The following is a 12,743-nucleotide window of genomic DNA, read 5'->3' as shown; positions in this document are numbered from 1 at the left end:
TACTCACCCTTGACACCCCTCTTTTGACATTCCTGCTGAATCAAGCTTGACAATTCATGAAACAGCCTCTTGTATCAAGCTAGCTGCCTCCCAAAGTAACTCAGGGCAACATTTGGAAACCATTAATTTATAGTTATTTGTTAGCTTATCCCTCTGCGGCATGAAATCTGTTGGGACTGCAGCGAGTGAAGGTATCTCTGTCAAATTCAATTCAGAATCATGTTAATAATTCAGTTGAAAATCATTCAGCTGATTAACTTTGATGGATGAAGTTGACAGATATTTATTTCCTTGAACACGCCACACCTTGCAATGCTAAAATAAATAAATGAGTAGGCTACATAAATAATTAAATAATATAGATTTAATTGATTGGCTATTTATGAATTAAATTATTTATTTAAAATGTTTTGTGTTTTTAGCCCTGTGACAGCAGGGGCTCTATGGATCGCACTGTCAGTTGCTCGCTTGCTCTGTTCAGCACTTTATGGGTCATGTGGGTGAAAGTGTGCCGCAGGGAGTTAGACTGCAGACTCTCAATCGGGAGACCCGAGTTCGATTCCCGGCAGGATTGAAAATTCAATGTTGCGGGGCTGTGAGACTCTTAGTCTTGTTACTTGATAAATTACTAAAATGATTAATTGATTATCACAATTATAATGGATTAATTTTCTGTCAGCCGACTAATCATTTCAGCACTACACTCAGTCGAATCTTGAACTGGTGAACACTTGAACAGTAGCACTAGCTAAATAGCCTTTGAGACCCCTAGCAGTAGTTGGTGTCACAATAGTTCATTGGGACTGATAATCCTTTTTGGAATTTAGGAAGGGTATTTGTGCGAACTTTGAACACCTCAGTATCCTGTTACGGCCCACTAATTAGCCACTGTGGTATGAAGACAAGGGTTACTTTCAATACACAGGCTAGTTGATCTCTACATTACTAAGCCATTTACGTAATTCTATGTGATAAATGAATGGCCTGACTGAGACACCTATGACTAAGTCTAACTGTAAGCTGGTATTTACATTTATGTTGACAGCCCCATGTGTAAGAAAATGTATGTATAAGTATTGTGTTGTGCTCTAGTGTTGGAGATTTTCTAAAAGATTTAGTAATGGCTAATTGACTAGGTCTTGCTTTATTCTGAGCTCATCTTTTTTTGCCATGGAGCTCTACCATGGGATAGATGTACATGTTACACATGTAGCATATCCAACTCGTTGTTTTTGTTTGTGTGTGTGTTGCCTGTGTGGTGTTTAGTCTGGGTGAGGGTATTATGCTGAATCAAGGCCGTCTCCCTGGCTCTGTGCCCCCACACTGCAGCGGCTGATAAAATAGGAAAGAGGGGGGAGAGAGAGAGTGGCTAGGCTGGCCAGTTCAGCTCAGGACATCTCTACCCAGCACACCATGCAACTCTGGCTCAGTCTCAGACCTCACCATCAGTGATGTGGGAACAGGGTCACATGCCTCAGACTGCCCACCCTCCACACACTCACTTTCTGGCTTGCACCAGTCCACACTGGCTTCATTAGGTTTTAGTCATTTAGATGGGCATTGCGCACATTTGTGAATATTTGTCTCAAGTCCAGAGCCACATGGGTGAATTGGCCACCTGGTATCATAGCACCACAGCTATTCCCGGCTAACTCTATTGGCTACTCAATGGTTTTTACAATGGGTCTGAGTATCTGTGTGTTATCATTAAGCATGGATGTTTGGTGTCTGTGCGGGACTGTGTGTTTAGGATGTCACCACCAGCTGTCGTACCTCAGGTTTTGCTGGACACACGGGATAAAGCTGCTGCTGGTCCACCGTGGAACATTGGTGGTAAGAGGAATGTGGCCTATTCATCCTAGATGGGTCTATGCTGCTGACTTGAGACAGCCAGAATCACAATGAGGTAGCTGACTAGTTTCCTGCCCAAGTAGTCCTCATATCGACTTATCTATTGGTTGGCTGATAGCTTGGTTTGTATTAGTGTTGTGTTACTCCAGTGTGGACTCTGGGCCCGTTAGACGGAACCTGAGCTGACCATTGAGAATCAACAGCAACACTTAGCCGGATGTTCCATCCCAGCCAGTCCTCTGTCAATCAGACAAACCCTCGTTAAAAGCAATCCTTTGAAAGAATCGAAGTCAAATATAATTTTTGTTTATATTGAATAATGAGATTCTAAACTTCATTAGACTAGAGAACTGAGGACAGAGTCCAAGAAGCCACTGTGGGTCCTCCTAGAGTCCTCATCTTTAGCAAGCTGGCGTGACAGTGATGTGTTTGATCCCACTCCTAGTGGCAGAGGGCCACTGGAGAGGAGCAGCAGAGAGGCCAGTGTGGATCAGGATACTTTGGCTCTCAGAGACTTGGCCTCTTCTCTGGCCTAATCCACACTCATTGGACAAAGTGCAGACTAAGCCCATGCATTAGAGAGAGGTTAGTAGTGGGTCTGCCTGCTCCGGATCTGATGGAAACATGACTATGTTGTTAGGATTTTGTGTCCAAAATGACTGCTTTTCCCACTCTCTTGTGCATTCCCTCACTAAACACTGAAACACCTTGGGATCTCTGTCTGCCCCCCCCCCTCTCTTGGACACACAGATGTAATCAGTTGGAACATGACCCAGCAGTTGTCAGGGCCATTACATAAGCAGCATTAGTCTTCAAAAGGAGGAAAGCCAGTAATCACAAATTTTCGTTGCTTTGTCTCGGTGTGTCAAAGGAACTGCTTGTTTGTCAGCCTACGCATTTAGTCTGTGACAGGAAAGAGGTTTATAGGAGGTTTGTATGCCCTGAACCAGACCCGGTCACATCCATCCAGACACACTTACACACCCATGTAGTAAGCATTAGCACCAAGCCTAAGTGCCTTTCGCCATGGGCCAGTTATAGATGAATGTAGATAGAAGTGCAGCTGTGACAAAATGTTCCTTTTTTGTCCTGTTTTTCCCTCCTTTTAACATGGTGTGTCTGGGTGTGGTTGTGTCTGTCAGACATCTCCTCCTTATAACTTCTCCATATCTCCTTCCCCTCCTCTTTCTTAGCTAACTCCCAACACACCCAACCAGCAGAAAAACACTTGTTTAGCTGTAGGCTTAGTATGGCTGAAAATAGCATTGGTGTAACAGTATTGTTGTCTGAATGTTACTATGACAGTATCCTACTCTCTTGTTATCTTGGAGTGATGCGTTGTTGGTGTGCCTATCTTTCAGGCTTCTTGTCAAAGCTAGATGATACATGTACATGTTTGCTCTGCTCTTGGCCTTTCAGCGCCGCAGTCTCACCAGCTTGCCCTCGTATTAAATATTTCACTGTGCCACCCTGGATGCCAGTGTGCCAATTACAGCAGTGCTTGGCTTTAGAGTGGCTGCATAGCAGGGCTGTAACACTGAAATAGAGATAACGGGCTGACTGGCAAAGCTGCTGGCCAAATCCTCCTGCAATCCATGACTGATGGGACACAATTCAGCTGGCAGCAGTCTGCTGGCTCATGGCTTGTCCTGCACCAGCCTTCGTTACAGCCACAGTGGAAGTGCTGCAGTACTGATCTGGTATTGGGGATGGGTGCAGGGTTTATTTTGGGGGGTGGCAGGATGGCCAAGTGATTAAAGAGACCATTCTTCAACTAGACAATTTGGGTTCAAGTCCCATGGTGGCGAACATCCACCCTGCTGAAGTGTCTTTGAGCAAGTCACTGAATCTCTACCTGCTCCAGGGGTGCTGTTCTGTACTGACCCAGCACTCTGACCTCCCTGGAGTGGGGGCCTTGGGTGAGAGAGAGAATTTCCTTAGGGGATCAATAAAGTATCACATTATCATTACTACTGGACCTGGGGTATTTTATCAGTGTTACAAAGTTGTACTGGGGCCGCAGTGCCCTGAGGTTTCATGTGGTTTCAACATGGCCAGGTGTGAGGTGTATGTGTGTGTGGGGCAAATCTGTGCAGGGTGAAAATAACGTAGCCTTTGAATATCTTTATGATTTCAACAGAGGCAAGTTATAATTTGTTTGTTTTACATCATTCATCTCTAAATCTCCTTAGCTAGGCTAAATGTTGTGACACATTTGGAGGATCCTGGGTTTAGCTGTTCAGGCTTTGTAGTAGAGGTTGTTGACTAGGTGTGTTTGAATGTAAATCCCTGTCACACTATGACTATTGTTCTTAGAATTTAAATGAAACTAATGTTGCTAATCTGCTCCTTGTTAACCAAGGATCAGGAGGAGGCTAGGTTAATGGGGGGGGGAAAGGAAATAGTAATTGGGAACACAAAGCTGGGGAGCAAGACCAAGTTGACCATTGATTTTTCTGAGCATGTAATTAAACTGCCATAATTAGGATTAATGCTGAAAAACTTGTTTTAAAGTTGTTACTCTCCTGATGGGTGTACTTCCCTGGTTTCAGTTGTTTATTACTGATTCACTGACTTGATTTGAATATTAGGTGCTAAGCTTCTGCAATTTGCTGCTCTTGTCATGGTATTCAGTGGTGGTCTGTGAGAATTAGGAGCTAGTCTAGATGGTCAGTTGGAAATCCACTGATGCAGGAATATTAATTTTAGGATGTGATTTTAGGAGGATCTGACGATATGAATGGCCTGGGGCCAGAAGGACTGTGACTTGGGGCTGATTGGTCATTTATTGACTCAACTGGGCCAGTGCCCAAAAAAGGTTTCTGGTCTTATGATTTCTCACCCATTAATAAGACTGGGTGGTTCGGACACCTGGTAAGGATGTCCCCCTGATGCCTCCCTTTGGAGGTGTACCAGGCAGGAGAGACTGGGAGGAAACCCCAGGGCAGGCCCAGGACACACTGGAGGGACTTCATCTCCCAGCTGGCCTAGGACTGCCTGGGGATCCCCCAGGAGAAGCTGGAGGAAGTTGGTAGGGAAAAGGACATCTGGGCTGCTCTTCTTGCCCTGTTGCCACAGCGTCCCTGACCCAGATAAGTGGCTAGAAAATGGATGGATGGATAATAAGCCTGTTATCTTTGCCTCTCTGCTTTGGCACTGCCCACTCTCCTTTCTGTTAGGGATCCAGCAACTCAGAATTGAGTGGAGCGGACATGATGGCGGCTACTTTGAACTACAAAGGGAAAAAGTAAGACTGTTTCTTTTGTCGTAGAGGCAAGTTTCCTTGGGTGGAAAATAATGAGTCAATCCCGTACAATTTGTCTGCAATTTCTGAGTAAGGCGGATCGAGCTGGCTGATTTGTAAAGGCACCAACAATGATTGCCAACACACCATGGCTTGAGCTGGCAGCACCCAGCTTGTTTGTTGGAAAAGCGGGTAGTTGACAACCCCTCATCAGGTTGCATTAATGTAAGACTGATGAATGGAGAGACTTAGCAGCCTCATGAATTTCCTTTCTGGTTTATGTTTGTTTTTTTCCATATTACTGCTGGTTACATTTACAGAAAAGCAGAAAATCAGTTAGTTATGAGGGCTTATTCATGAATAAGTGCTACAAGGGCTGAATTTTACAGTTGTTGGAATTTAGACATTTCAAATTAATTCACAATCGGTCATTTACTTTTGTTTTGTTTATTTTTCAGTCATTTTGCTGTTTCTATGGACATTTTATTTTCATGAATTAATTGCATTTTTAAGAAAGTGGCCCAACCGGGCAAGTGGAAAAAATGTCTTAATGTTGAACCAGAACCCTGCATATAGAAATCTGCGTCTTCATCTTTGCAGGCTAAAAGCCATGTATAAGATTCTTCACACTCTTGATTTCGGGGATGAGATGAATCCATCTTGGTAAATGACAGGACTCGTCTTTTTATTACCTTCGTACGTAAGAAATTTGTGTGGGCCTATGTCTGTGTGTACATTCGCTGAGTATGATTAAAGATGGGGATAGTGTTAATACACAACCACAGTTCTTCAGCTCCATAGCAGTATTTATAAAGGTTTCTCTGACTGAGAACACCATCTATCACCCGTGTGTGTGTGTGTGTGTGTGTGTGTGTGTGTGTGTGTGTGTGTGTGTGTGTGTGTGTGTGTGTGTGTGTGTGTCAGTCGGCTGAACATTGTGTGGGATATGTCCCTTTGATAGATGTTCCAGAGAGATGGCCCTCCCTGACATTCTCCAGCCCCACAGCTACCCCTCCCTCTAGGGTCAGTGTGATTCTATTAGTGGATGACCAAGAGTAAACACTCATCCTGCTATAGGTCACTAAACCCCCACTGTATGCCCCCTCAAGCCCTGTGGCACTTCACTACTTTCTATCAAGCGAAAAGAACAATTTCTCTTGGAAAAACTGCATAGACTTTCAGTATGCACCATTCTGTTGTCAATGAAATAGTGTATTCACCCTCCAAGTTTTTATCTCCCCTCTTAACACACAACCATACAGGTTCTCTGAGCGTGAGCCTGGGCTTTGTCCAGCTGGCTATCTCTCTCTCTCTGTGAAATGGATACCGGTTACTCACTAAGGGTAAACACACAGTGTTTGTTTTAGCATAAAACATGTTTTTTTTATCTTCTATTCAGAGTATAAAATTCCCATTCACTGATAAAGCCTTTTGAAGCGCTTACAGAGTTCTGTACAGTTAGTACCTGTGTTTTCTGTTGGAGAGCTGGAACTTCTAGAAAGGATTTCAGTTGAAGGATGCTCATTGTCAAGGGACTGTTTGCCGGCTCTATGTATGTTTCCTCTACTCCCTGCATGACTTTGACAGCTAATAATGATGGGCCTCTTCTAGCTGGATAAGGGATGCTGACTACATTGCAAGACTTAGCTTCATCCTCCTATGCTTCACTTAGAAGGTCACCATAGACAATTGGAGTTGCAAGTGCCAATAGATATTAGCCTAATTAAAAGTAGACTTGGTTAGGAGTTGTATTCATGAATAATACGTGCCATTTGGTGGACACTGTTATCCCAAGTACCTTACAGTACCTTGAGTGCATACTTTCTGCAGCATAGATGGCCGTTGATAAACGATCGAATCCAACCCCAAGCCCAGGTGGTGTTTGTGCCATGGTCTACCCATTGAGTTATACAGATATACAGATCCTATAGGAATCGAGCATTCAAATTCATTGATGGCCATCTCTCCACAACAAGGGAGTTTGCCCGTTTGACTGGTATATCTAATATCTAATATTTTACTCTGTTACTTAACTTACTTGGTCCCTCCCAGAGATCTTATTCCGATGTCTCTGTTGCTCTGTGAGCTCCCAGAACAGTTGCACTAATAGAGTTCAGCACACAGATGTAGTGGGTGGCAGCAGAGTGGAGCATAGCTTCATAGATTACTTCCTGCTAATGTCACAATCCATTTTTCTGCGGCTGCTGCCCAGTGTGGCGGTTCTGTGTGTGTTTAACTTTGCCTGGGTGGCTCCGCACTCCACTGTGGCCAGCTGTGCCTTTTCTCTAGCCAAATATACAACACACACTTGATAAGATTCTGGAAACATGCGCCCACACACACACACACACACACACACACACACACACACACACTAGGTGATCTATTTACAGCACTGCTGGCAATTTAAATGTAACAGAATAATGAGTCATACTTGTGAAAGCTCACATCCCTCACAATAACAATGAGGCAATGAAGGAGCCAGATATATTGATACATCTGTGATATCCTTTTTGGCATGATATTTGTGTGGTGTGTATGTATTTGTATGTGTGTCTGGGGAGATGCATGTTCTTCTAATGTCTCAGCATGCATGTGTGTCTGTCTGTGTATCTTGCCACGCTGTGCACAACACCTCTGAGCCTACATGTGGCACCTGAATTATGCAGGAGCCCCCATGTCTGCTGAGAGGGAAAACAGAAGTGGGAGAACAAATGGAGAAGGGGGGTGCTACAATTGGGACTTGGGGAAGACTGTGCCGTAAGGGTAGGCAGGTTATTTAGGAAAAGCAGCAGGATTCCTGAAAGATGAGAACGGGGATGATGAGGGGGGAGGGAGCAAGAAAGAAAAAGGAATAATCTAGGGAGAAGAGGTGAGTGCCACTTAAAGGGAGGGATCCTACGGTGCACAAGGGTAAAATTCACTTTCAACAGTGCACCTCCTTTCTCACTCTCCATTTTTAGACCTGTCTTCCAGGTAAACTTCAGTCCTTGTGCTGCTCCTGTGCAGCAAAGTGCACTTGGGGATAACCCAGCCCAACTTGGCCCGCCCCAGCCTTCCATAGCTCAGCTTGGCTCAGTAGAATGGGCTCTCTGCAGAACTGAATTATTCATAGGACTTCAGAAGAGTGCAGTGAAAATCCCCACCCCCCACACACTTACACACAAAACCTGATATGCCACACACTCACATAGCATGCTTTATCATCATATCACTCCAGCCCGCAACACATTGCATCAGAGCACATCTTTATTTATTGTTAATTCTCAGGCCATTTAGACTTATTTTTGAATTTTTGTTTCACTTCTCACAGGGAGATCACTGTGGTTGAATAATTAAATAGATTAGATCTCACTAGGTTGTGTTCAGTACATTCCACCGTTAATGTCGTCTGTCTCTGTGAGGGGTGGGGCCATACTTTCAGTCCATGCTTAGTGCTGTATGTTCAAGTGTATGTGTGTGTGTGTTACGTAAGCTTTTGCTGTTGGAGTTTTAAAAATGGAAATCACAGTAAAGAAACCATCGGCTCTACCTAGAGCAAGGTGCCCCTCAGAGCGGGGTCAGTGATGTAGAGAGCTGGAGAGGAAGGGATTGAGAGGGAGCAGTTACTAAAGATATGTGTTTCTGTGTGTGTGTGGGGGATGTTTGGGGATGGAGAAGGGAGTGGTTGGTGCGAGGGGTGCAGAGAGGGAGAAGGATTGCAGATATGGGGGGAGGGGAAGAGAGCAGAGGGGAGTGGGCGAGAGTGAGCAAGCAAGTGAAGGAGATGGAGAAAGATGGAGAGAGAGATCGATGAACTGTAACCTTTTGCTGCAGAGTGTGGTGGGTGTGACCACATGGATGCGTGAGGTTGTGCTCCCCTTGGGACCGCCGTGGTTGTCACCCCTTCTTCTCTCCTCTCATAGGGGTACACTGTTCATTCACGGCCTCTGTGTTTCTGGATAAATTGAGGCTGTGCAAAACTCGTGAGAAATCATATCTTACTGGTACCACACTTTGAATTACTCAAACACACGCATGCATAATATGCATAATATCTAGGCTGCCTCTTGTTATTGCTCGAGGAAGCCACTGCCCTGGATTCTTCCCAGGTGCACACACTGCTGGCTGTCATCAGCTGTGATATTACATATGATCCAATTAGAGATGTGTATATGGCTCAAAGACGGATAGTAGTCTCTCGCTCTCTCTTTCTCCCACTAGCTCACACATATGCACAAATAAACAAAATCAAGGAAATAGCCTAGTAGGTGATGGCCTCTTCCATCTGGTAGTTCTTGAAAAGCAAACGTGCCATTACAAGCATCTCCCAACACTGTCTATCAACTGCTTAATATTTATTATCTCTCTATCCTGTTCTCTCTCCCTCTTTCTTCCCCCTCCCCCTCTTTCCCCTAGGATCGTAAGCTGTCAAAAGTGGAACGTCAGCGCTTCAAGGAGGAGGCGGAGATGTTGAAAGGCCTCCAGCATCCGAACATTGTCCGCTTCTATGACTTTTGGGAGTCGCCCCTCAAAGGGAAGAAGTGCATCGTTCTGGTAACGGAGCTCATGACGTCAGGAACACTGAAAACGTGAGTGTTCGGCGATGAAGATGAAAGGCAAAACATTGTCTAAACAAGTCCTCTGAGAAATAATAATCGTACACACAACTGCATATTTGTTCATGAGTGCAAAGAAAACATTCAAAATCGCATCAACTCACTATTGGCGCCATTTACAGATTTTTACAAGGAGACGTAACTTACAACATAACTTATAGCTTATATTCCTCTTATACTGCATCAGAGAGGTTGACTTATTTTAGACTTTAATTGAGAATATATTGTGCAACTCCTCTGCTTGTCAGATAATGTGCGTGTGTGTGGCTTTCTCCTCCCTCCAGCTATCTAAAGCGTTTCAAGGTGATGAAGCCCAAGGTGCTGAGGAGCTGGTGCAGACAGATCCTGAAGGGCCTCCACTTTCTCCATACCAGGACCCCTCCCATCATCCACAGAGACCTCAAATGTGATAACATCTTCATCACTGGACCTACAGGGTCAGTCAAGATAGGGGATCTGGGACTGGCAACACTCAAGAGGGCTTCCTTTGCCAAGAGCGTCATAGGTAGGAGACTCTGCCAACTGCACAATTCAAGATGCAGCCTGGCAATTTTATGGTCCTTACAGTTCGAAGAAAATGACATGCCTATTGGGCCCTCTCTCTGCAGGCACCCCAGAGTTCATGGCTCCAGAGATGTATGAGGAGCACTATGATGAGGCTGTGGATGTCTACGCCTTTGGAATGTGTATGCTAGAGATGGCCACCTCTGAATACCCCTACTCTGAGTGTCAGAACGCTGCCCAGATCTACCGCAAAGTCACTAGTGTGAGTCTAGCTGCTGTACAAAATCTTCAAAAATAAGATATTTGAAAACAAATGTCACTTACTCTCACAAAGATAATGATGGCACAAAATTAAACTAATTCTGAGACTTCTTATGGACAGTAGGCAACTTATAACTTAAAGTAAATCCCTTGTTGACAAAATTATAACACAAACTGGATCCTCTATATTTTTGACATATTGAATAATGAATATTGAATAATGATGATATTGAATAATTAACTTTATTTCCAAAGTGGATATACATTGTTTTGGAATAGAATTCTTAATATGCACACCATCTCCAAACATTTCACTAGGATAAGCAAACTGTAATATAAGCACTTCTGATTTCATCAGCGCTGTGACAATATACCACAAATAAATAGCTTTATTATCTTGCAGACAACAAAAAAATCAATTATCCTGCACAAAATGCACAATTACAACTCTTTTTGCAAATGTTATTAACTTAGCAGTAGTGGGAAACTGTGCATGAATATGACCGTAAAGGTATTAGTTCCATAATGTTACCATGTGTGCAAAGGAAATGTGATGCAAGTCTTGTGACTCTTGTGTGCATGCATGCGTACATTTTTCAATAATTCAGGGAAAGCTATGCTTAGTGAGCCTTTAAGACGGGGCATGGTAAGGTCAGAGATTTTTTTAAAATATTTTGTGACTGTAAAATGTATTACTATAGGTTTAACTTTGTATGAGTCTTTATACCGAAGACAAGGTCCTGACGACAAAGTCTGAATTTAGTGCAATATTGTTCTGTTGGCGGTATGGCAGGAGTTGGGCTATGTTGTGGGATCACAGAACTGCCCATAGCATTCCTATAATGTTGCTTGATAACATAGTAGTCAGGCCAGTTTTTAATTGGAAATGCTGCTTTTTAGGGTAAAGGGTTTGCTTTGTTGACTTCAGCTAGATGGGACCTTATTGCACAGCCTTGAATTCCTTGACACGAGTGAAGAAGCTAATGGGCCATATGGACTCACGGAGGGAGTCCAAATCTCCTTCGTTTTCTAGATAAAGCCTTAAGGCGGTATTCCATTCCACTTCGCTGAGTGTTTCCCAGCTAGCTAAGCATACTGCAAACTGTTTTTTAGATCAGGGGGTGTCTAAAGCCATGATATACTTCCTGATTTGATGAAGGGTATTGATTTTCCACTCTTGAGACTTGGCAGGGTTGGAATCTGAGAGGTGACTCTTGCACCTGCTGTTAAAGAAGAGAAGCCCTCTATGCCCATATTAATGGATGACCAGCATGCATCAAAGCGGCTGTCTCTCTGGATACTGTACTCTCCATTGTTACTGTATGCATACCAGAGTGCCCTGGAGGGACCACTGCAGGCTATTAATAGGAGATTGATCAAAGAGAAACCATGATAGCTGTATACTTCTCCCTGAGTACATGCAGTATGTAGCCCATCACAATTGGTAGGAATGTGTCAGCCCATAGGAAGCTTATTTTTATTCCTCTGATGCAGCAAGTGTCTCTTTAAGAATGAATGATCTGACAAATTATGTTAACACCACTGAAAATGCACCGCCATGGAGAGAATAACTGGGCACAATGCTTTAGCTCAAAACAGACTTTGTAAGGAGATTGGAATGTCACAGTGCTGAGCTAAGAAAAGAGAGTTTTACCAAAAAGGCCCACCATATTTTGAGCAATATTCCGGACATGATTCCCCACCCTCTTTCCTTTGTTTTTTCCCTTGTCATTATTTCTTCAACCTCACAGTATTTTCTCATGGCGTGTCCTCAGCGTTTTGTTTTAATTTCCCTTTCCTCAGGGGGTGAAGCCAGCCAGCTACAACAAGGTCATGGATCCTGAAATAAAGGAGATCATTGGGGAGTGTATCTGCCAAAAGAAAGAAGAGCGGTGAGTGACTGTCCCGATCACTGTCCAGTGTCCAGCCTGTAGGGCCCACAAGGTGCCCTCTCATCCTTTGTGCCTTGTCTCACCCGCCCCCGCTTCATTGCTTTGGCGCTGACAGTTGGGCTCTCAGCAGCACAGCAATCTCCCTTGATATCTGCAGGGTGTCGTACACCTTCTTACATAATGAGTTTGTATACAGGGGGAAAATACTCTTAAAAAGCCTTCTGTGGCTTTCATTGTTCATTGTGTGCCGTTGTCCTGGCAGGACGGGTAGTAATCAGAGGGTTGCATTCATAGGTTAAGACTTGGCCTACTTTAACAGCTCTGCAGAGTGGAAACATCATTGGTGCTTAGGAGACTCATTGTTTTACATTTCTTCATGATGTAATTACTGGA

At 43.9% G+C, this 12,743-nt stretch overlaps 1 protein-coding gene across 5 annotated transcripts in view; it reads left to right on the top strand.

Annotated features, from left to right (window-relative positions):
* LOC139931143 (serine/threonine-protein kinase WNK2) overlaps nt 1-12,743 on the top strand; it is a 46,168-nt gene that overhangs the window by 7,382 nt on the left and 26,043 nt on the right. For all 5 annotated transcript variants that reach the window (XM_078288218.1, XM_078288216.1, XM_078288217.1 and 2 more), the window contains exons 3-6: nt 9,494-9,666; nt 9,978-10,198; nt 10,302-10,459; nt 12,262-12,350. In XM_078288218.1, coding sequence (XP_078144344.1) covers nt 9,494-9,666; nt 9,978-10,198; nt 10,302-10,459; nt 12,262-12,350 — 641 coding nt within the window. The remainder of the gene's footprint in view (nt 1-9,493; nt 9,667-9,977; nt 10,199-10,301; nt 10,460-12,261; nt 12,351-12,743) is intronic.

Source organism: Centroberyx gerrardi, chromosome 14, assembly GCF_048128805.1.
Source record: "Centroberyx gerrardi isolate f3 chromosome 14, fCenGer3.hap1.cur.20231027, whole genome shotgun sequence".
In the NCBI taxonomy this organism is placed as follows: Eukaryota; Metazoa; Chordata; class Actinopteri; order Beryciformes; family Berycidae; genus Centroberyx; species Centroberyx gerrardi.
The sequence above is the reverse complement of the archived record's forward strand: the minus strand, read 5'-3'. Positions and strand labels throughout refer to the sequence as shown.